Source organism: Anastrepha ludens, chromosome 5, assembly GCF_028408465.1.
Source record: "Anastrepha ludens isolate Willacy chromosome 5, idAnaLude1.1, whole genome shotgun sequence".
NCBI lineage: Eukaryota > Metazoa > Arthropoda > Insecta > Diptera > Tephritidae > Anastrepha > Anastrepha ludens.
In genome coordinates, this window is record NC_071501.1 from 38,549,800 (window position 1) to 38,573,482 (window position 23,683).

Here is a 23,683-nt window from a genome sequence, read left to right on the forward strand (position 1 = left end):
TAGCAGTGAAGCTCCCAAATGTCGTGCGCTGTTGCCGCACCTGACATTGACGCAATGCTGATGAAATCAATAGTGAAAATATTTAATTGAAATTGAAAATAAGCAGAAATAGCAAAGAATGCTAAAGTAAATTGAAAGCAAAAAGAATTTCATAAAATTTAATCCTCTTCACTTCTTATACTAGAGAAAATTAAACAAATAAATGATAAAGCAGAAAATATAGGAAACAGTTTAAAGAATGATTGAATGTGCGAGAAAATAAAAAATTGCTCATAATAGGAAAATTTGCAAAATAAAATAAACCAAATAATAGTAAATAAAGAGTGTGAAAAATAATAAACATGAACAAAAATACACCACACACATAAAAACACATACAAACCCATGCATACATACACACACAACGGGGACACACAATAAGAGCAACAAAAAAGCTAAAAAAAAGGAGCTGCAAAATTACAAAAAGATGTTTCACAAATAAGTATTAAATATTTTGGCGTACTTTTTCAGTAATCTTTTTTTGTTAGTTGAATTACATTGTTTAATGGTTAATGTACTTAAACTGTGTTCGAAATCGAAAACCAAAAACAAAAGTGTTCAGCCTTCACACACTTTACGCTTAACAACACTGTAACGAATCTCTCTATATACAAAAAGTTCCGCCTAAAGCTTTCAAAGCTGCACTTCTATGTATCCATGTATGTATATTGAAAATGCATATTTTAACTTTAAGTTTCAAACAATAAATTTTAAATTTATTATTCACGATTTTTTCAGTTTTTTCTTATTTTTATTAATGTTATTATTTTTATTTATTTAAAAATTTAAATTTTAATTTCTAGCACAAGCAGCTGCCTTGTTTTAAGATTGTTTTAATTATTTGTTTCTTAAGTTTTGTTCATAATTTTTAGGCTTTTAACATCAACAAAGACATTTTTAAGGTTTTCATTTTTTATGTATCTACATCCTTCAATTTAAAATTTTCGAAACTTAATGGTAAATTTAAATTTTGTAAATTGACTTTTTTCACCTCAATTTATTTAACTACATTTTTTAATTTAAAATTTTTAATTAAATTTTTATTTTATTAAAACTTAAATTTTTTTAACTAATACATATACTTTTTTTCGGTAAACTAGATTTTGAAAATTGCCTTTTTAACCTCAATTTATTTAACTACGTTTTTTTATTTAAAATTTAAAAATTTTTTTCATTAAACTTTTATTTTATTAAAACTTACATTTTTTAACTATACCATGCATGCATATACATTTTTTTGTAAATTTAGATTTTGCAAATTGACTTCTTTTAGCCTTAATTTATTTAATTACGTTTTTTATTTAAAAATTATAAAATTTTTTTAATTTAACGTTTGTTTCATTAAACTTAAATTTTTTAAATTAATACATACGTACACATTTTTTTTGTAAATTAACATTTTGTAAATTGACTTCTTTTATTTAACAACCTTTTTTATTAAATTGATTTATTAAACTTTTTCATACATATAAATTTTTTTTAGTTAAATTTATATTAAAAAAATGTATATTTATTCTATTAAAAATGCGTTTTTTAAGCGCACTTTGTAATTTTCCTTGATCAACTTTATTTACCTACATTTCCAAATTTTTTAAATTAAGGTTTTTTCACATATTCCACTCTAAAATTTTGTTTTGGCAAACTAAGATTTTGTATATTAATTTTTTTAACCTCAATTTATTTAACTAAATTTTTCAATTTAAAATCTTTACATTTTTTTTAAATACATATACAATTTTTTGGCAAATCAAGGTTTTCTGAATTGACTCCTTAAAATATTAAAACTTTTATTCAATTTCTTTAATTAAACTTTTTAATGCATATAATTTTTGTTTTGGCAAATTTATATTTAAAAAAATTTATTTTAATTGTATTAAAAAGGCATTTTTTTGCTAAGGTCGTAAAACTCCTTAAAATTGATTAAAATTTTTTTTTCATACATGAAATTTTGGTTTTTAAGTTTTGATTTGAAATTTATTATTTTATAGTTTATATAATTACTCTAAAATTTTTATAATTATTTTATAAAATTATATAATTTTTTATATAATGCAAAATTGTGGCAAGTTTTTGAAGTTCTTTTTATATTTTTCGAAAATATTTTCTTCTTTAAATGGTAGAGTATAGAACTCAATATAATTTAAATTTTTTAAATATTTGTTATTCCAAATTTGAAATAATATTGAAATGAAACTTGAAAATGGTAAAAAGAGTTATATTGGGCTGGTGCATAATTATTGCGGCAGAAAACTGTCAAGGCAAAACAAACAACATGCTCATGTTCTTCATTCTTCTTTATTTGGAATGAGCGATTTGCGTATGCTGCATTCGACGGAGTGTAAAAAAAATATTTCAATAAAAAGCAAAGGAATTCAAAAGCCAAATAGTAAGCAATTGCGTATAAATTATGCACCATTCCAATATTAAAACCAAAGCATTATTTAGAATAAATAAAAATGGTTCATAAAACCAGTTTTCTTGAAGGGTTTTCAGGCTTTTTCACTTTGATGCGTAAACGCGTAGAGCATATTTTAAGAGCCTCACAAAATTCCGTTACTTCTCTCTGCCAGCATCAAATGACTCGCTTATTTAATAATTTCATCAAAGTATTTTTCGCGCTTATGCCTTTTTCACCCACCCAAAAATAAACAAAATGACCAACCAGCTTTATAGAATCTAATATATTTTTAAAAAAGATATATATACACTTATTTAGTATAGTAAATGCCCACCAGCTAGTAAAAAACAAAAAAAAAAACAAAAATACAAATCTTAACAAAACGGAGTTTTATTAATGAAATAATTCAGCTAAAGTAAACGAGTAATAAAAACAAAGTTGGTCTCTTAAAATTCAAACTTGTTTTTGACACCAACCTCGGTGTGCCCAAAATGTACTTAACTACGATTTGTCTTACTCTCTCACTCTTACTTCTCACACCTTCATTTCGTACAAAGCATTTCTTACTCAGTTCACCTGCTACAATCACTTACTTAATTATCTAGTGAAGATCAATATTTTTCCGCCATTATTTAATAAAGCGTGTTATTCTGTTTTATTTCTGTACCGATATTAGTCAAGACAGCAACACTTTATGTTGAATCGTCTTAACGTTCGCTAACAACACTGAAAAAATACGCTCTCACGGCGCTCACTTACTCAACCATTCAAGCAAACGGTACACTCACTCAGCTGGCCACCCACATAATCTCTCACATTTTAGCCAATAAGCTCATCCAACATCATCACTAGAAAAGTATTGAAAATACAAGAGCGTAAATAAATTTTTAATAATAATAAAAAAGTATATAAATAAATGCATAGTAAAAATTAATGATCCACAAAATAATCTATATGAAAATAAATAGCATAGAAAAGAGAAAAAGCAAACAAAACCAATGTAAGCTGTGTGTAACTTCGTATATAGTCAACAAAAGCAAACAATTTAATTATAAATATAATAAATATATATGTATGTATCTATATGATTTGTGTGAAAGCAGAGAGCAAAAAAAGGTACATATAACTATATAATTAAAAATTAAATGCAAGTAAAAAGAAAAAAATCCAAATAAATATAAAAAATGCAAATGGGCTTTTCACGCTGTGCTGTGCTGGTTGTTGACACGTAACCCAATACATACTATAACGTAACGCAAGTAAAGTGCCGCGCAACGTTATTACTGCAAATTTAAACTGCCTAATCAACCATAAATGTATGTACTATGTATTGTATGTAATACGAGTATACGTATGTATGTATGTACCGCTCTCGCACGCATGCTCTCCTCAATTGTCACTTGTAGTGGCGTTTCTTTTTTATTCCGCTGTTTGTGCATGCGCCGTTACGTTTTTATACGTCAATCAATTTCAATGTTGTGACGATAAACTGACGCAACGTAACATCCAATAACAACAGTAATAACAACACATGCGAAAGCAACTACACAAAGGAAGTGTCAGTCAATCAGCAAATATTCCACTAAGGTAGTATGATTTCGTAAGTGTTTGTTAAGGTGTTTGTTACGTTAACGTAACTGCCACGCAGCGTGAATAATGGCAATAGGCATATTATATTATATATAGCGAAAATTGTATAATTTTATTTGAATTAGCATAAAAAATATATATATAAACAAATACGAAATAGTGAAGAGCGATTAATTTATAAACAAACAAAAAATATCATAAAGCTGAGAAAAAACTTAAAGAGAGCGGTGAGAGCAGTGTTGGATTGCAACGAAAGTAAAATTGCTAATGATAATTGAAAACAATGTTAACTTTTTGCTAGTAAATGTTTTTTCGTATGCTAACTAAACAAATATAATAATGATAATAAAACAAACAAAAACTTAATTAGTCGTACTTACGTATTTATTTTTTAATGATTCAACTATAAACACAGAGCAAAAGAGAGTAATAATGTTGAAGAGTTTTACGTAGACTAAAAAGCAAGAAGAAGAGTACGAAATTCCGTGCAGGGGAACTGGACGCTATGTATTAAATAATTTACTAAATTCCCGTTCCATTTAGCACTGTAAGTTTTAGCCAACAGTGCTTTGCTTCGAATATTCCAATCGTTCCAGATTCAGATTTTAATTTTTTTTTTTTCAAAACATGATAAAATTGTAGAAAATTGAATTGTCTCTAAAAATTCTATTACTTCTTATGAAATTCTACTCTATCCCGAATGTTGGCCTGAAATTTAAATGGCACGCTTTAATTTGATGTGAGAATTGCTAAGATGTAACAGAATAAAATAGTTACGCTTAGCCCTTAAAAGCTGTGTTTCGAACATTTTCTGATGTTGCATTTTGACACATTTTTGCATGATATAGGTACTATACATACAAACTACGAGTGGTACTGTAGCTTCTTAAAAATTACGCTTAAAGGGACGTGTTGTAAAGCTCAATGTACTTCAATAAAAAAAGCGCTCGAATGTGCTAATGTTTTATGGTTAATTGTTATGGATTCTTACATACAAAAATTGATATTATTCTGGCTCATACAGCAGGTATTATTCGTTACTAATTTCGGTTAGATCAAATTCTGTCTCACGACTTCCGGAATTTTACTAAATTCATTTGGAACGAAAATTGCTTAAGTGAATAAATAAAAATAATGCTTAATTTTGGTGCAATTTAGCTCGTATTCAATAATTTTATCAACTGCCTTTTCAAATTCAGAGTGTTTCGAAAATTCCATTTGCAAGAAATTAAAACTAATTCCTAACAAGAAACTGTTGAGTAAGTACAACTTCTTAGAATATGACAAGTGTTTCGAAAATTCCATTCATTCCCTTTCAAATTAAAACTAATTCTTTACAAGAAACTGTTGAGTAGGTACACCTTTTTAAAACATGACTAGTGTTTCAAAAATTCCACTAGTTTCCTTTACAATCATACCAAATGCCGTACAGAAAAGTAATGGTCGTGTGGTATGTTTTGACATTACTGCCAGTGTTTCGAATATTCCATTCATTCCAAATACATGCATTTGTTTTAAAAAATATTTGTATTTCACAAATGCTTCATTCCCATGCATAACGCGCGAGTATCATACCAAAAACTCCCATTTCTTTGCACGTTGTGTTGTTCGTAAGAAAATGTGAAGACAGATGAAGGATATGTTTGAATAAAATGTGAAAGGAGAATAAACTGCCATTTTTTACACAAATGTATGTAAAAATTATTTGAGTGTATGCAAAGCTATTCACACACTCACTCACTGAATACACACATACACACACACACATACACATGCAATACGTGCTTATTTACATACATACATATAGGTGCATAAAGATGTGTGTAAGCACACTAAAGTTTTAAATGTTAAAAATGCGTAATTGTTGAATGGACGTTGTAAACAAAAAAACCAGTAAAATTCGCCAAAAAATTGTGTGCGAAAATCAACAATTTTAGAAAGCTTAATCAACTTTAATAATGTGTCTGTAGTTTTATAAATCTGAATGCATTTTTTCATGTTTAACTATTAAGTTGTTGAGAAATGAAATAAAAATAAAAAAAGTCAATACTTAACTAAAATTATAAGCAGGTGATGGAAATTAATTTATCAGAAGCGTCGTCAGTTTATCGTCACAATGTAAACCAGAAAAAACATAAACATGGACATAAAACATCACAGACCCCCACCACTCAGAGCACACCACACAAAATAAAACCACCACATTGGCACCACCTACATTAAGGTATTGAATATTTACAAACACAACACGTTTCCTCAAAATGACATTGATGAGAATGGAATACGCATTCAAGGCAATATTTAAAAATTAAACAACAACACAACGTGAAGAGATTGTATTAGGTAGTGGGAAATATCTCACACAGCAAAAGAAAGTAAAAGTGTGTGTGAGGGAGAGAAAGAAAGGGAAAATGGAAAGAGAGAGAGAGAGAGAGAGTCTAGAAAATAACAACAGGTGAGTTGTGGGCGTGGATAATTACAACAATAGAAACTCAACGCCAGCGGCACCAGCTGCTCCCAACAAATACAATAAGTAATAGAACGGACCTTTTTTATTAAATTGTTTCCAATTTTTTATTTTGCAGCAAATTAATTTTTGAATTGAATCTGTTCGTGCTCAAAAATATATTGCTTTACTTTAGAATTTTGCACTATTCGTTTTATATTTTCTTGGTTTCAAAATATTTTTATTTTAATTGTACGTTTAAATGAAAATTGACGGACAGCGGTGTACTAGTTACTTAAAATAGTAAAATGAAAATTTGCATAGAAAAAATTAGCAGCAAAAAATTAATAAGAGAATACACTTCTAATTTAAGCAGTTTAGCTCTTAAGATAATTATAACTAAATTTATTAAAAGAAGAGAATAATGTTAAATATGCAATGCTGGTAGCAACTGAAATGGTGAAAAATTAATTAGTAAACAAAACTAAGATTCTTGTAAAATTTACAATTAAGTAAATAAAAAAAAAAAAACACTAAATTTATAAAATTAACATTTCAATAATATAATAATGTTAATAAAGTAAATGGCGGCAAAGAGTTTTAAAAAAGTTAAGGAGCGTTGAGCTGTAGCAGCGGTTGTATCCACACCATTGGCGTAGTAATGGCAGCAAATAGGAAGTTGTAGAGCAAAATAAAAAATAAAAAACCAAAAATAAGAAGAAACAAAACGAGCCGAAGGATCGTGAACGTTGTAGAATGCATGTAACAAAAACAAAAACAAACATATACATAATTAGTAACATTGCGTATTCTCTAGAGTATAACAAATTTTGAATTGAAAATTACTGAATAAAAAGCTAATAAAGTACCACACGAACAAAAAAAAAAAAAACAAAAAACAAAAAACCAAACGAGAAATATTCAATGCATATTTTTAGGTAAAAGAAACTTGGAAATAAAGAGGAAATGGAAATTCGAACAGGTGAGTAAGCGGGAAGCAAAAAATTAACAAATAAAAAATACATAAAAGTTAATTAGCATAAAGCGAATCAAGAGTGATAGAGTACAAGATTGTGCCTTCCGAAACAAACAACAAAAAATAACAAAAAATAAATAAAAAATCGTTAAAAATAAAATAGCGGTTTTCGGAAGGCGCCACCTTTAGCTTCTGTACACCGCGTGAATTTTTGGTGTTCTGAACTTCTGGTATTTTCCGAGAGTTTGCGTACGCCATTGTTTTAGATGGAGCTGACCCAAAGTGAAAAGATTTTTGGAGGTGTGGCCAACATCAGACCGGCGTGGATGATAGGTTTAGAAGGTTTAGCCAATAACTATGGTAAAGAAGAAAAATGTGAGGGGAACTTCGACTACCATCGATAAGACCAGCCGATTGGTTGGCGTAACAGGGGTCATGGCAACGGTTTGCTTAGGAAAGAAGTGAGATACTATGGCCCTTATTATGAGCAACATTCGATCTTCGACTGTAGTCGAAAGTGCTGATCGAACGAATTTTCATTTGGTATTATGGTACTCATTCGCTGAAGAATAGGACTATTGGGAATTTCGATCGCTCGACGCATTTACAATAGATAATTTTTTCTCAGCTGATACAGCAAATCAAAATAAAAGAAAAAGCGGTTGTATTAAAATTCTTTGTTAACAACATTTTTAAAAGTTAAAAAAAGTATTTTTTGTGAAAATGAGTACAACGGAGTTGTGGTTCGACGATTCATCTCAATGCGAATACTGTAAATTTTAGGTTTGTCATCATACAATGAAAATAACTTATATAAATGCAAAAATCCAGGAGCTACTCATATTTCTATGGCTTTCATTATGTCGCCATTGAAAGCGCATTTAGAGGAGCAACATCTCAATGACCGCCGCAATACTTGGCTCCTCGGTATGTAATAAACACCGATTGAAATTCCGTTTTTAATAATTTTTGTCTGTCTCAGGTGATGCTGGATACGCTCTAAAACCATATTTAATGACGGCGTTCAGAAACTCTGAGGAAGGGTCTCCAAAAAGAACATCCAACAAACAACATACTAAAGCGAGAAGTATCATTGAGAGAACAATTGGAGTCTTGAAAAACCAATTTAGATGTTTGTTGTTGTTGTAGCAGCATAATCATTCCCCATATTTACATACGGGGAATGCTGCTGGGTTGACAGTCCTTGGCCGGATATAAATCCGGGTCGTTTCGGTAACGTAGAACCGACTGTCGTGGAAACGACTAGATGTTTGTTGCAGGCAAGATCTCTCCACTATTCTCCAAAAAAAGTAACACAAATTATTAATGTGTGTGCAGCTTTGTACAACAGTTGTCTGCTTTACAATGTTCAACTTCCGGATGAAGAGTTATCCGGTGAGACCCTCAACGATGGTGCTGGAGATATTGAAGTGAAGTCAAATGACGGAGAAGCAGAAAACATAAGAAATGAAATTCTTAGAATATTATGGAAAACACTAAAAAGTATTAAATAAAAACCTTAACGCCATAGTTTCTGTTTTTATTTTTGTTAAAAATTATCTTTATTCAATTATTCGTCATTCGTTAGGTCATACCAGCCAAGGCAAAATAAAAATGTATTTCTACAAACATAACAAAAAAAAAACCAATATTAACCTTAATCCATTTTGTGCCGTTCTAACTGGTGGTCCCAATAAATTCAGCTCCGTTGTAAACTCCTCCCATTTTTTTGTTGCTTGAACTTTTGTGCAAATCCCTTTTGCGAATTATGGATTCTCTTCCATTAATGCAACCAGCCTTTTTAATTGCCATTTGGTACTCACGACTTTCGACCTGCATAAAATTAACAAAATTAGTATATGTTATATGTATATTACAATAGTATATGTTTATTATTTGGTTACTATAAAACAAACAGTATAAAACAACTTTACTTTACTTACATTTTAACAAATTTTCCCACAATACCCTACACAATCGAAAGCAAAATTGTATTTGACTCTAAATTCGGTATACAACGAAAATTTCGACAGGCCTGCACCGCTCATAATATTAAATTCACATTCGATTTTCGATCTTCGACAACCATCGAATATCGAAGATCGAATCCAACTCATAATAGGGGCCTATATTTGTGTTCGCTCTAGAAATATACTGGTGATTTAAAGGTAAATATGTGAGATCTCGATCGTAGTAGTTGACATTCGTTTGAAACGTTAAGATCCCTTTTTATCTGACGTCAAAAATGTCTACGTTCGTCCCGAAAAAGCAGCATTTGCGAGAAGTCATTCTTCATTACTAGCTTTTAAAGAAAAGTGCAGCTGAAACGAGTCGTATATTGTTCAATATTTTCGGTAATCGCGCTCCCTCAAGTACAACTTGATGGTGGTTTCGATGCTTCCAAAGTGGCAATTTTGACGTGAGTGATAAAGATCGCAAAGGGACACTGAAAAAATTCGAAGATACTCAACTATAACAATTATTGGATGAAGGCGCATGTCGAACCCTTGATGATATGTCTAAAGAGTTGGACGTTGACAGATCAACTGTCGGCAAAGGCTTGCACGCGATGGGAATGGTCCAGAAAGCAGATAACTGGGTGCCACATCAATTGAAGGAGAAGGATGTCGAGAGACGTTTGGTGACGTGTGGGATGCTTCTTCAACGGCAGAAAAAAAAAGATTTTCTGCATCGAAAAAACTATTCATGCTTCAAATAGTATGTTATGCATCCGGTGGGATCAGAAAAGTGTCATCACTTATGAACTCCTTAAACCATCTGAAACCATAACTGACAATCGTTATCGACTGCAGCTAATGCGTTTGAATCGAGCTCTCAAAGAAAAGCGGTCGGAATAGGACCGTAGACATGGCTGACATGAGGTTGATTTTGCTGCATGACAGCTCCAGGCCACACGTTGCTAAATCGGTCCAGAAATATTTAGAGGGACTGAATTGGGAAATCTTGCCCCACCCGCCGTATTCCCCTTCGGATTACCATCTGTTCCGATTAATGCAGTCAGCCCTTATTGGAGAGCGGTTCACTTCTTACGAGAGCATCGCAAACTGGCTCAATGAATGGATCAAGTCAAAAGAACTCTAATTTTTCGTCAGAGGAATCCGTATGCTGCCTGAAGGATGGAGTAAAGGTGTAGCTTCCAATGGCGCATAATTCACATAATACGAGTATTTTGCAGTATTTAATTGTTTAAATAATTCGTAACTTTGGCTAAGGAAGGACGGAAACTTTTTCCCATGCATGTTTGTGAATGTCTTGGTAATATTCAGATTTGTGAGATTTAAACTAACCCAACTAATGAAAACGAAGTGCCGAGTGTTAAATTATTAAAGCAGAAATTAATATAAAGCCTCCAAATGTAGTTTTTTGCGTTTTTATGCGGAAGACGCCGAGGTAAGAGAGTGTGTGGGTGTGCGTATAATTTCTTCTGTTTGGTTGTTTACATTCTTTCGCCTGCTCTTCCGTGGAGGAAACAAACAAGTCACACTCCTTCATTTTTTTCGTTTATTCATAGGCTATAACGTCATAGGGAATTCGAATCTTATTCTTGATCTTAACTTAAGTTTTTCCAACATCTTGAAGAGCCCATAGTTTTGCCCAGCTACAATAACAACCAACTCAGTTCAGATCAGTTTACGAGAATGCATAAAAAAATCGCTTTTTTAAGCATAGTGCGCATTTTGGAATGAAAGGGCTAAATAAAAAACTAAAACTAATCTGAGGAATACCAAGTCGAGTGCAATAAATATTAGTTTTTTCAGCATAGCTGAATGATCCACTTAATTAATGTTGTTTTCTTTTTCATGTTCAAGGTACGGATTGAATGGACAGGTAAAAACTTTGAAAATACCTCAAATTTAATTTCCGAAAAAAAATGATTGTAAAGTGTAACTAAATAAAGTAAAACTTAATTAAATACAAGTTACCGTTGAGATATTTGTGGTTTTGATTTTCTTTTGATATTTTCTTTGTCAACCTAAAAACTTTAGTTTTTACAATTGTTAAACAACTTTCTGGAACCTGTGATATTTTCAGCTGCACTTCCATGAAAGAAATAAAGATAAAAATAAGTAATTGGCGCGTAGACTTCTGTTAAGTGTTTGGCCGAGCTCCTCCTCCTATTTGTGGTGTGCGTTTTATGTTGTTCCAAAAATGGAGGGTCCTACAGTTTTAAGCCAACTCCGAATGGTTTTTTCTGAGGAGGTTTTTCATTGCAGAAATAGACTCGGAGGTTTGCCATTGCCTTCCCAGGGGCAACCGCTATTAGAAAAAACGTTTTCTTCTTTTTGGTCTTTCACCGAGATTCGAACCTACGTTCTCTCGGAATTCCAAATGGTAGTCACGCACCAACCCATTCGGGTACGGCGGCCGTAGTGGTAAGAAATTCGCCCAATAATAAAGATTTATGTAAAGAAATTTTGAGAAAATATTGTTTTAATAATTTAAAATAAATATTAAACTATTCTAATCGTTGTGTTATTGTGTCTTAAATTTTATCTTTACTTCACGGCAATCACAACTAAAATGACATTATATTACTTGTAAGCGGTTTACTCACTTATATCAAATGAGGTTATATTGAGGTCTGTTTGGAACCTAATTTGAATAGAAATGAAAGGAATGGAATATAATATTTCACATTAAAATTTATTATTAATATTAAACCGGTAAAAAAATTATTTTATGTCTAATATTTTATATATAATTTAACGATAAATAAACGAAATTAAACTAGAGGCCTGTATACCTTGTTTCCTGTTTCCATTAAAATCAAATATATTGTTAAGAATTAGTTTAGTTTTTATCCAAACTAAATGTCTCACAATAATTACCCTGAGTTTAATCGCTGTATTGCTAAATAAAAGTCACAAATTAATGGCAACAACACTTGCCTCCTTTATTGAACCATTTTATTGCTTTACTTTTCGTTTACATGTTCACACGCTTGGTTGGTTGTTTAAAGTGGTGATTCATTCAGAATCCAACCAGCGCTTCCGCATCATTTTGTTGCAACATCCTCGCTTGTTTAATGGTTATTTTCAGCATAACTATATCCAGTCTGAGCGGTTTAAAACTAATTGGTTGGTGACGTCTAATCCAGACTTTCGAACAGTGGTTTGCACAGGATTGACATTCTATCCTTTCATAAGGAAGGGTATTCCAGAGAAAATGGAAAATCGTTTCTTTTTCCTCTGGTTGTTCACAACTGTGACAGTACGTGTTGTTAGAGATGCTGTTGTTGTAGCAGCATAAACATTTCTCGTGCATATACGAGAAATGCTGCTGAAGTGACAGTCCTTGGCCGGATATGAATCCGCGTCGTTCCTGTTAGATAGAACCGACTGTCGTGGAAACGTTGTGAGAGATGCTCACTTTGGTTGCTTGTTCCCCGATAGACAAGGAGCCAGTCAATACCGCCGTGAGTCTGTAAGCATCATTTTGTACCTTGGCAGTCTACGACTTGTTTAATGCAAACTGACTGCATTTGTATATTACACGGGGAGCTCCAGTCTGTTAACGCAACGATAAACAGACATAAAACAACGAAAAAATCAAGTCTTCCACCATTGTCTTGGAGAACAAATCTCAAAAATCTCCAAAATAAAATTATCTTAAACGAGTTTTCAAATTAATTAATTATGTCAAGTTAAGTTACGCAAATTAAGTCAAATCTAATTGAGCCTTAAAACTTTAACTTTTGCCTAAGCTGGCAGCACTCTAATACGAAATGTCACACTGGTTTCTATACAAATGATTTGGCAGCACCATTCGGAATTTGTATTGTCATTCAGCACCGCAAAAATTACCAAATAACAAAATGGTAAGGAATTTATAGTTTTATCAGTTTTATAGTAAAAAAAACTTTCTAAATATTTGAAACAGGAATCTGCACCTAAAATTATTGATGCTTCACCGAATTGGGCTGCACCCGTTCACAAAAATGCATTGATGCAGACAACCTCAAAGGTGCCTGTGGATGGGAGCGAAAACGTTTGGTTAATGCAAGTAGCGCGCAACAGGGAAGGACAGGGAGTGCCTCTAAAGATGGCTATGGAATTGCATGCAGCCAATCAAGTTGGCCGACTTCCTTTCCTAAATTCTAGGTGAGTGAACGGTCTTACTTCAATGGCTGCAATTAATCGTATCGTTCTAATATACCACATATAGCAATATGATGCGCGATGTGCTTCTGGGTAGGGATGAAATGATTGACTTCTCTGATATACTCGGCAATCCAGAACACTTTGAATTCCACAATGAACCACATGCTACCGTGGAAAAGATGCAGGAGCGTAAATCAAACTATAACGGGATGTGGTGAAACAACATTCTCAAGTGTTTTTTCATAAATATATAGATATTTAGCTGTAATATGCACACATTTTCTTTTATCTGGAATAGGACGTAAGGAAGATTTTATACAAAAAACATTTCGCAGTAAACTTAAAGCATCGCGATGTTTACAGCGAAAGTAAGTCTTTCAAAAAAGGTGTTTCGCTGTTCGAATATCTGCCACATATTTTGAGCCGTATAATCAACAGCGTAGATAATACATTTTTGGAAATGTTTGTTCGATTGAATGGAATTTCCGTACATGTAAGTCATTGTTGCTGTTGTTGTAGCAGTGTACTAGGCCCTACCAGTGTGATGTAAATTACCGGTCGTCTTCGTCTAGCTCATTTAACAGGGGGCTCATGAAACACGCTGTTTCGTCAGGTCGGGTCTAGAGCGAGAGGAGTGTTGGGCGAGTGGGTTTAAGAGGGCTACAGAACTAGACCTAGCCTATATGTGCTTGCAAGTTGAATATATTGGCCAATTTAAGAAAATCAAAACAAATTGGAAGTATTGCCAACATTAGTTACTCGAATAACTTCGTTCCCTCTACAGTGAGTTCTATGTAACTAGAGCGACCCGGATTCGTTCCCACGGCAGTCGGTTCTACCTAACCGAAACTACCCAGATTTATCTCCGGCCAAGGACTGTCATTTCAGCAGCATTCCCAGTATATGTATGGAGATTGTTTTTGCTGCGGCAACAACAACAACTCGAATGACTTGCTTTTTGATGATGGTAGATCTTCAATCATGAAGGTGAGAATATGCCGTTACTTTGAATGTTGTACAGTAAACGAAAGTATTTGCTGAAATTCAAATGAGGAATTATTCGCTCCCAACCGAGACGCATGAAACATATAACAGCAGTAGAGTTGCAATTTTAGTTTTTTTTTTTTATTTATTTGGTCTCTAAATATCAAATTTTGTTTAAGTTCCTCAAAGTTGTCAATCTTTGTTTATAGATTTTGACACACTAGGGACCGAAAGTATAGACCAAATACTCGTTGTTTTTGCGTCATCTATGCCTACTGTTGCTATCAGTTTAATGATTAATTTAAGATTCAATTAATATACAATATATTAGTGAAAAATGTTATGTGGGTGTTAATTAGTGTTATTCCAATACGAGTAGGTACTCGATACTTTATTAAAGTACTGAGTATTTTTTGTATTCAAGTCTTCATGCAAGAACTCAGGTGTGTCGAGGGGCGACCGCTTTTAGACAAGTTTTTCTATCATTTGATGTTTCATGCCCAGAGATTCGAGTCTGGACTCTTCTGAATGGTGGTCACAGACGAACTCATTGGACTACGACGGCTGCCGGCTAAGTAGAATTCCGTATTATCATTGCTAAAATCGCAACTTTGAATAGTGGGTTCAAACGCATTCACTGCAGAGATTCCAGATTCCATTAATAAAAATTAGCCCAGAAGATGAGAAAGCTTGTTTAGGTTGAAGCTCTCAATATTCCAAGCATGTTATGATTTTTGAGAATATCGCCGAGGTCTAGTGCTTGGGTACAAAAGACGAAAAACATCCTGAAAAATGTTGGAGACATAAAGCAGTACCAATTCTGGTCTTCAAGTGAGACCCGTGAGAAGAAAGGAAAGATCTTAAACACACATTTCCAGCTCCTTAGGTTATAACAAAAAGGTTTCTTTATGTGAATTTTAGAACGAGCTCGGCACGAGAAATACCGATTACTTCTCTTCGATACTTTTAACAAGTATCGGGTGTTTTTTAAGAGCATGGTATCTTAAAATGATAATACAAAGGAAATATTTTTGAAATAAATTTTTGTTTTTTATAATAATCTGGTAATTTCATGGCATTTATTTTTTGAATATGATATCCGGCATATGTCCACCCCGGCTAAGAGGTACATGGTCCATGCGATCAGTTTAATTTTTGACTACTTTTTTCAATAAATCTTGCCGTATGGCGTCACTGGAGAGTTGAGTATTGTAATAAATCGATTGTTAAGCGCGCTGTATGGCAATTCGCGCCGTCTTGTGGGAATCAAATGTCGGCTATGTTTAGTTGATCAATCTTCGGAATTCCGGAATTCAGTTAGCATGGCTCGATAACACTCGCCATTCACCGTAACGGCAGCTACTTTTCACAATGACAGCTCCTTCCACAAAAATAAGGATCGATGACGCCGCTATTTCCATAGATGTTTGCGGAATGCTGCTCGAGTTGAGGAAATTTTCAACCCCCACTGTAAGAACGAGCTGTCAAATTCAAACATTAAAATTTTCTTCATACATGTATGTAGCCTCAGAATGATGTGTACACCCGTTTATCCACGATGCGATGATATGCCATACTGCATATGTAGTACAAACCTGTCTGTATATTCGCTAAATGTACTTAACAGATGAAACTAAAGTTAACTGAAACAAATGAAATCAATGTTAACCCAAAATATCAGATGTAGTACCGCGTTGCAATACCGCCTCGGTATTAATTTATCTGGTAGAGCGTACAAACTCGAAATATCTACTGGGAAGGTATTCCGGAATATCCTTAGAGTGCGTCAATTAGGTTCTATCCCTAAATAAACACAAAATTTCAATTTTCTTAAACTTTACAATGAAGACTAGCAGGTAGCAAAAGAATTTATGGTACAAAGGAATTTATGATGCAAATACTTCTTTGTTCACAAAATAACACAAGCTTTAAAAATACATTAATTGTTAACATATCTTAGAACAAAATACTGAATTTCGATTTCAAAACAATGTCAAACTACAAAAATGTATATTACCGTAAATTAGACAATGGAAAAAATTAATGAAATGCATGCAATACAACTGAATTAAAACTGTATAATGCATTACAACGGATAATTTTTTCTTTAAAGAAACCCGCTTACACGCAAAAAAAATTCTCATCTACATACGCGTTCTTTTTTGTATTGTGGTATTTTATTGTAACTTCTATTAACGTTCGGTACAATTCTCTTGTGCGTGAACAAGCCCATAATTTTATTTCAGAGCATGTCCATCACGCCAGTCGCTTGTAAACTTTTGACACTTTTTTCGTTTCCAGATGGCGCTGACTCGCTGAATCAGCTGAATCATTCGTTCCGTTCGCCAATTGTTGTTGCATTTCGGACAGCACTTAAGTACGTGAAGAAGCAGCAAGAACAAAAGACGTAGAAAATTTCTAAGGGCCTAGAGAAATTGAAGTTAGAACAGTAATAAAATTGTATTTTTACTATTAAAAATAAATACATAAAGCTGCAGAATTTAGCAAATCAATTTATTACACAAGAAAGCGAACACAATTAGTATTTGGCTTAGTTTAGAGAGAATTTATTAAATTCCGTTTTCATGTAAACAGCACATATCGGGGGTATACCAAAAAACTAATCCTGCAAATCGTCGTGTTTCCACAAAAGTTACTACATAATTTCAAGCTGCTGCTGGAGTATTTATAAAGGGATAATTTGTGTAATTACGAGTGCTAACTAAAATGTTTCATAATAAATTTGTGACGTTGGCTTTCTTGCTGAGCGTTTTTAGCGCTTTAGTTTGTGGTGAGTAATTGCAATAATTATTGTAGCACTGAATGCATTTAATTATACCATTAATCTAAGGACTTTGCATATATTTTATAGTGAATTTCACTATATAATCTAAGTTTCAAGTAATTGCGCAAATACAATTTTCTAATTTGATTATGAGCCTGCTGTTTATGCACGAATCTACAGTATTGGCGCAGCTGCTTTTGTGTGGCTGTTCGTGGTTTTCGTTGTTTTTTCGTCAACCATCGTCGGACCAGTTTTGCTATGTTGCTTTCATTTTTTTTCTAAACGGCTTATTTATTTATTTTTGCAATGCTTTTTTTGTACGTGTTTTTAATTAGTCATGTAGGAACAAAAGAAAAAAGGGTTTGCAAAAGCCAGCTGTCAGCAAGTGACGATAGCGGTAATCGGGAATGTCGCTAGCCTGCACCGCCTCCACTGGTGCATGAAGTGTAGCTGCTGCTGTTATCGATAGAGGTTTTTTTTTCGTTGAAATGCTGGAAGATTTATGGCGAAATAAATTAATTCAATTATAATGTTGACGGCATATTAAATGGTGCGCGTAGCAAAGATACTCTTTCATTTTATAAAGATTTATATGCAATGTAATGTAATGAGAAAGAAATTTAACAGTTGAAGGATGCTTAATCTGGTTAAATAGATTTTCTGTGGGGCACATGGAAAAATTTATCAAAACAAATCAAGGGTACAAATAGTTGCCTAATGGTCTTAATGGTTTTTTTTTCACCGTTCAAAAGTTATTGACAAAAAAATCTTGTGTAAGGCAGCTCTTTTTTCTATCCCTAAATATGAAAAGAAAATAACCTTAACTTTTTTTTACATAGTAGACTATTACTATTATGTTTATTCTTCCCCTTATCTCATACATATCAAATCAACATCAACATAGGGGGAAAGCGTAGAGGGAAGGTTTTAAGCAGTTTCAATACCAGCAAGCGCTCTTATTTTTTGTTATCGCTATTTTAAAGCTGGCAATTAGCACCTGCATGTCACATACCCTCCGGAGCCAATTTCTATTTTTGCCAATTTTGTTTTGCTAGACAACAAATAACTGGATTTTTGCCGTCAAATGTTTATCACAGTTTTGGGTGAAGTAAATAAGTGACTATATACTATGTATGTATGCATTACTTATTCTGAACTACCTCACTATCAGTTTGTTGTTTAACTGAAGTGTGGTTCCTCTTCTATTTTTTTTTTTTTTTCAATGACAGCGGAGGTTATTTTTTAGAATGGCGATGCCCCACGTAATGTCAATTGCTATTCTATGTGTGTACATATGTACCAGCCAAGTAATATTTAACGATTTAGAGAACAGTTGTTGCAGACATTCTTATACCAGTTAACGAACTAGTTAATAATGGGCTAAAAGAAGAAGCATTTGGTTTAGTCCATCAACTTTTATATATGTATTCATTTGTATGAATTGCATTGTATGAATGCATATATGCATTCTCATTTGCAGTAATAGAATAATATTTGTACTGCATAAACTAGTATGACTTCCATTAAGTATCAATTCATGCACTAAGAATGTTGACCATTCACTGCAGGGTATCTACTTAAGTATGTGTGTGATGAGCATCAATTTGCCACTGACAAGGCGCGTGACTTTGGCATCGTTTCCGAAGTTTGATGACAGAATGTTGTGAAGCCATCTTATAAAAAGTAACACTGCCGCAATTATTACAGCTCGAACTCACTTCTATCTGCAAAAAAAAAAAAAAAAATTAAAAGCAGATTTTTATTTTTTTTGCCAGTAATGACCTGTTTATTAGCTTTTAGTTATGTAAAATCAAGCTGAACAGATTCATCCACTGATATGGAAAAGTTAACTTATCTCCATAAAGAAAAATAAAAGTATTTTAAAGAGTTCACTGTGTGGCAACTGATTTTTATCTACATCTATACATATGGATATGTGTACATATTTGGAGATTAAGCAGCAAAAAAGATGCTGATGTTGGAATATATACAAGCAAACAAATTAATGAGAAAGTAGTTTCGTTTTTGTTTACAAATTAATTTATTTATGTTTATGTAATTTAAGAACTAGCGACATAAACATAAAGAGCTGTGTACATAAAAGTGACATTTTTGAATTAATTTGTATATTTTCGTCCATTAATATAAAAGCGTTGACTTTATGAGCTTTGACTTTTATGGTACATATTTCTGATACAAATATTTGTCATTCCCGGGTACTGAACTTTTGACAGCACAGCATCACTTGGGAACTTGCTTTTAAAATTTTAAAATCTCGTTCATCTAATTTTAAAATTAGAACGACTTTTAAGAGAAGAAGCACATTTAAAGTTGACTATAACAGAATAAATTTTTTTTTTATTTGTTTTCAATTACGTGTAATTTTATTTGGACATTTGAGAAAAAATTTAAATAAATTTTATTAACATTAATTTGCAAAAAAAAAAAATTAATTCCATACTTAACTGGTAGTAAGTGCAAAACCGGAACAGGGTGGTCTATCTAGCGTTTAGAATTTGATTTATAAATTGATTGCGACAGCTAAAATAGCATCCGTGATGTGTCGCAAATTTAGTTTATTTGGCGAAATGGGCCGCTTTTTAATTGAAAGAAATTTGTCCAACGGTCTAAAAAAAGTAAAGGGTGATCATTTTAGAGGCATCGGATTTTAAATTGAAATAAAACAAAGAAAAATTCTTTGGGCAATTATTTTTAAAGATAATTCCTTTCAAATGTTGAGCGCAACTGCGCCGTATTTCGGCCGTCCGTAAAGACCAATTTTGAATGACTCGCTGGAGAACTTTGTAGAGTATCTCGTGAATAACTTTAGTAATGTGGGCTTCTAATACCTCAATCAAAGCTGGTGTATCCATAAAGCATCTAGATTTTACCTACTGCCACAAATAAAAGTCAAAAGGTGTGATATCATACGATCTTGGTGACCAATCCACTGATTCCAGATGGGAGATAAATTGCTTACCGAAACGATGAAACGTTGATAAAATGTCAATGAATACTGAAAAAAATTATGTATTTATTTTGACAGTACTCACGATTGATCTGCCAAAAAAATTATATTCTAAGAAGTACCTGCAATCTAATCACCCTTTATAATAAATGCTAAAAACTCGCGAAAATGTGCTGAAAATTTTGACAGAATGGGGTATTCTGTAAAGTCATACGCGGAAGATTTTATTATTATTTTTTAATATTCCTGGGTCTTTTATTTATAGCCGAATGGAATTTCAAACGCTAGTGACTCGTCCCGTATAAATTGTTTTTCAAAATATCACAAAGCAACAAAAATACAATTTTGATTTAACTTCCCGAATCCCGTTTGTGCTATACCCATGTAAGTCCCGATTTATATAGGGAAACATTTAATTCGTGGTAGAAGGTCGCACGGGGAGTGGTTTTTGTTTTCCGTACTGGCGATACGCTTTGTGTTTCTTATTCGTATTCTCAAATTTAAAGAAGTAAACGCCAAAAGCAACGAATGTTGCCGAAAACAATTTTACCCGTGTGACCGCAAATGAAACATCAAAAGAGAATTTCCAGTGTCTCGCTTCCAGATGTCTCTGGGTGTAAATCGGAACCAAGCAATACAATTGAGAATTTTTAGATAGTCCTTAACCTGCCTTAACCTTCGGTTGGGCACTTGGGTCTGGCCTTTTTTCGTTCTGTTCGAGGATCTTTTTTAAAAGGTTATATCCATAAATCTATAGAAAATTAAATCTTAGGAAGCTACCTGGAAGCTCAAGTCGTTAGCTATAATAAAAATATGTTAAATTCAATTCTGAAATTTGTTAAAATGAAAAGGCCAGTCTGGCTAGAGCCGGGTGCCTAATGTAGGGTGCATTCTTCCAAGTTTGCTGGGTTTCATACTCTATGAATGTGCGGATCGGGATATTGCTACAGTGATTTTATAAAGTTATCAAGCAGTTTTTGAATTATCTTAATCCCAGTGCCATTTAGCAGAAAAGTTCTCTACTCTGTAGAATCGTTTCAACAGTTTCGGATAAATTTAAAACCAAATATAGTAAATTCGGGCAGGTTCTGTAATTCACTTTCGAGTGAAGTCACAGAAAACTATTTAAATTTTATGTATACATATCTATTGGTATAGGTGTATATACGTACATACCTTTGCCCATAACCCTTTTTAAGTGCACAAATTTCTTTCCACACATGCAAAAATACATACGTACATACTTTCATACCTAAGTACGTATATAAATACACATGCGATAATTACATATTATAGCTCGCCAACTACTTAAAGTCTGCGAATATTCTCGGCTTCGCTCTATGCCTCAGCCAACAAACCCTGCAATCAGCAGCAATCCTACTTATATGCACGTACGTATGTATGTATGTATGTCAAACTTGGTTGCCTTTTGGAAAATGCCTGCTCAACCATTTACTTTGTTTATTTACATACATAGGTACAAGTACGTATGCATTCCTATTTTCAATGCTTTGAGTTCTTTCGAACAATCGCTGCGGTTGTTAATCAGTTGTTAGGCCTCAATTTTCTTTGATTACATTTTCTCCGATTACATTGTATAAGTCTGTAACTACGTACACATATGCATGGATGTATGCATCGCTTCTGATTCAACTAAAGATGAATGCAACTAGCAGCAGTCATGCAGCAGTTTAGCAAAAACAACTACACACATCTATAGTTAAAACGCCCACGGCTCGATGATGTTTTTGCTCAGATTTTCTTGAATGCACTTTGAGCTATTACATAAGGATTTTTACAATATGAATTCATATTTTTACTTATTTATAAATAAACCAGCATGCGCTTTTGGACACTTTCTATGTGCATGTACATACAAATATTTCACTTGTATATAGTATATATAAATATATATTCCATATATTTTAATCTAGTTAATAGGCAGAATTTCTTGAGTTTTTGTTGCTAATCGCACTGCTTTGGCTTCCATTCATCAATGCATTTTGTGCATTCAATCATTCTCAATTTAATTTAATCATTTTATAGACCAATATACTATGCATTAATTGCTGTCATTCAATTAGATCAGTTGTTGGATTCATATGAGATGATATACAAGGTGGCACAAATTTATTCATTCAATTTGGTTTTTGAATAACTTTTTTTTTACCGAATGGATACGATTTATTTCGAGTCGATGAGCTGATTAAATCTAGTCATGCCTCGTTTAACTCAATAGTCTATAGATTTTAAAGTTATCTAGCAGAAGTTGCTAGTTGTAGTTGTAAAATTTTGCACTCAGATGGTCTATGAAATGGCACCCAAGAAAAGTGTTAAGGGGGAAGTCTACTGTGACAAGGGGAAAAACAGGCTTATTTTCCGGATTTTATTTCTAACAAAATATTGCTCGTACATAAAATCTATTTAAACTCTTATCTTTATTATATATTTAAGTTTTTGAAAAAAAAATTTTAAGTCAAAATATTCAAAATGGCCGCTGTGGCACTTCTGCAAGCGCAGGTCCGCTTTTCTTAGGTGCCTAAACGGTGTACATGAAATCTTACGTTTCGGTGATCTAAAACAAAAAAACAAAATATTGTTATCATATACATAGTATTGACTCTCGTCTGACGTAGGATTATGTCGATAAAAAATTTTGGCGTTGCAAAAAAATTCTTGAAATTTGTTTCTTTTTTTTTGCCTAAAATTGATGTTACTATTGTTTATAACAATTTAACAAATAACGATATCAAAAAAATCCTATGTCAGACGAGAGACACTATTACAGAGAATATATAATTAAATTTTTAAGCTGATTCATTTATCAGAACTCGAGATATCGTGTACACCGTATACAAAAACTTAGTTTCGAGAAAAATGCGTTTAAAGTTTCAGTATAGCAGGTACGCGCTTTGGAGCGCTTCGGGAAAGGTCGAAATTTCAACGAAGAAAAATTTAGCCAGCTGTAACACATATTGTACCTTATTTAAGAGGGTTCAAAGTATTTTTTAAGCTAATAAAAAAAAAATCGATTTTTTGAAAAATTCACAGTAGACTTCCCCCTTAAATTAGTTTGGTAGGCAGTGAATTACCCCGGGTCGTTTCGCCAAGGATACCTAAAAGAGTTCGGAGAGACTTTGATTTATATACTGCCAAATATTTGGCGAAATCGAAATAAAAGGAAGTTTGAACTACGAGGCTCGATTCATATTCCAGTTTTGCCATAACGATATAAGCGGTTATAATTTTTCTATCACATTTTTCTGTTATTGTCAAAATTGAAAAAAAAAAAAATGAGCAAAATCTCAACCTAGAAGTTAAATTGACATGCATTTTTTGTCAAACTCAAACGGAGTAAAAATATAATGGGACTCA

The 23,683-nt window shown here is 32.7% G+C and overlaps 2 protein-coding genes across 2 annotated transcripts in view; both read left to right on the forward strand.

Moving 5' to 3' along the window:
- The first annotated feature begins 13,179 nt into the window (after positions 1–13,179).
- LOC128863490 (proteasome maturation protein) lies at positions 13,180–13,839 on the forward strand. Its single transcript, XM_054102680.1, has 3 exons — positions 13,180–13,288; positions 13,351–13,571; positions 13,636–13,839. Exons 1-3 carry the CDS (start codon positions 13,286–13,288, stop codon positions 13,787–13,789), a joined length of 378 nt encoding a protein of 125 aa, XP_053958655.1. The 5' UTR covers positions 13,180–13,285; the 3' UTR covers positions 13,790–13,839.
- Positions 13,840–16,913: 3,074 nt separating this feature from the next.
- LOC128865174 (lysosome-associated membrane glycoprotein 1-like) overlaps positions 16,914–23,683 on the forward strand; it is a 30,795-nt gene continuing 24,025 nt past the window's right edge. The window contains exons 1-2 of the mRNA XM_054105243.1: positions 16,914–16,995; positions 17,151–17,346. Of these exons, the coding sequence (XP_053961218.1) occupies positions 17,283–17,346 (64 nt within the window). The 5' untranslated portion in view covers positions 16,914–16,995; positions 17,151–17,282. The remainder of the gene's footprint in view (positions 16,996–17,150; positions 17,347–23,683) is intronic.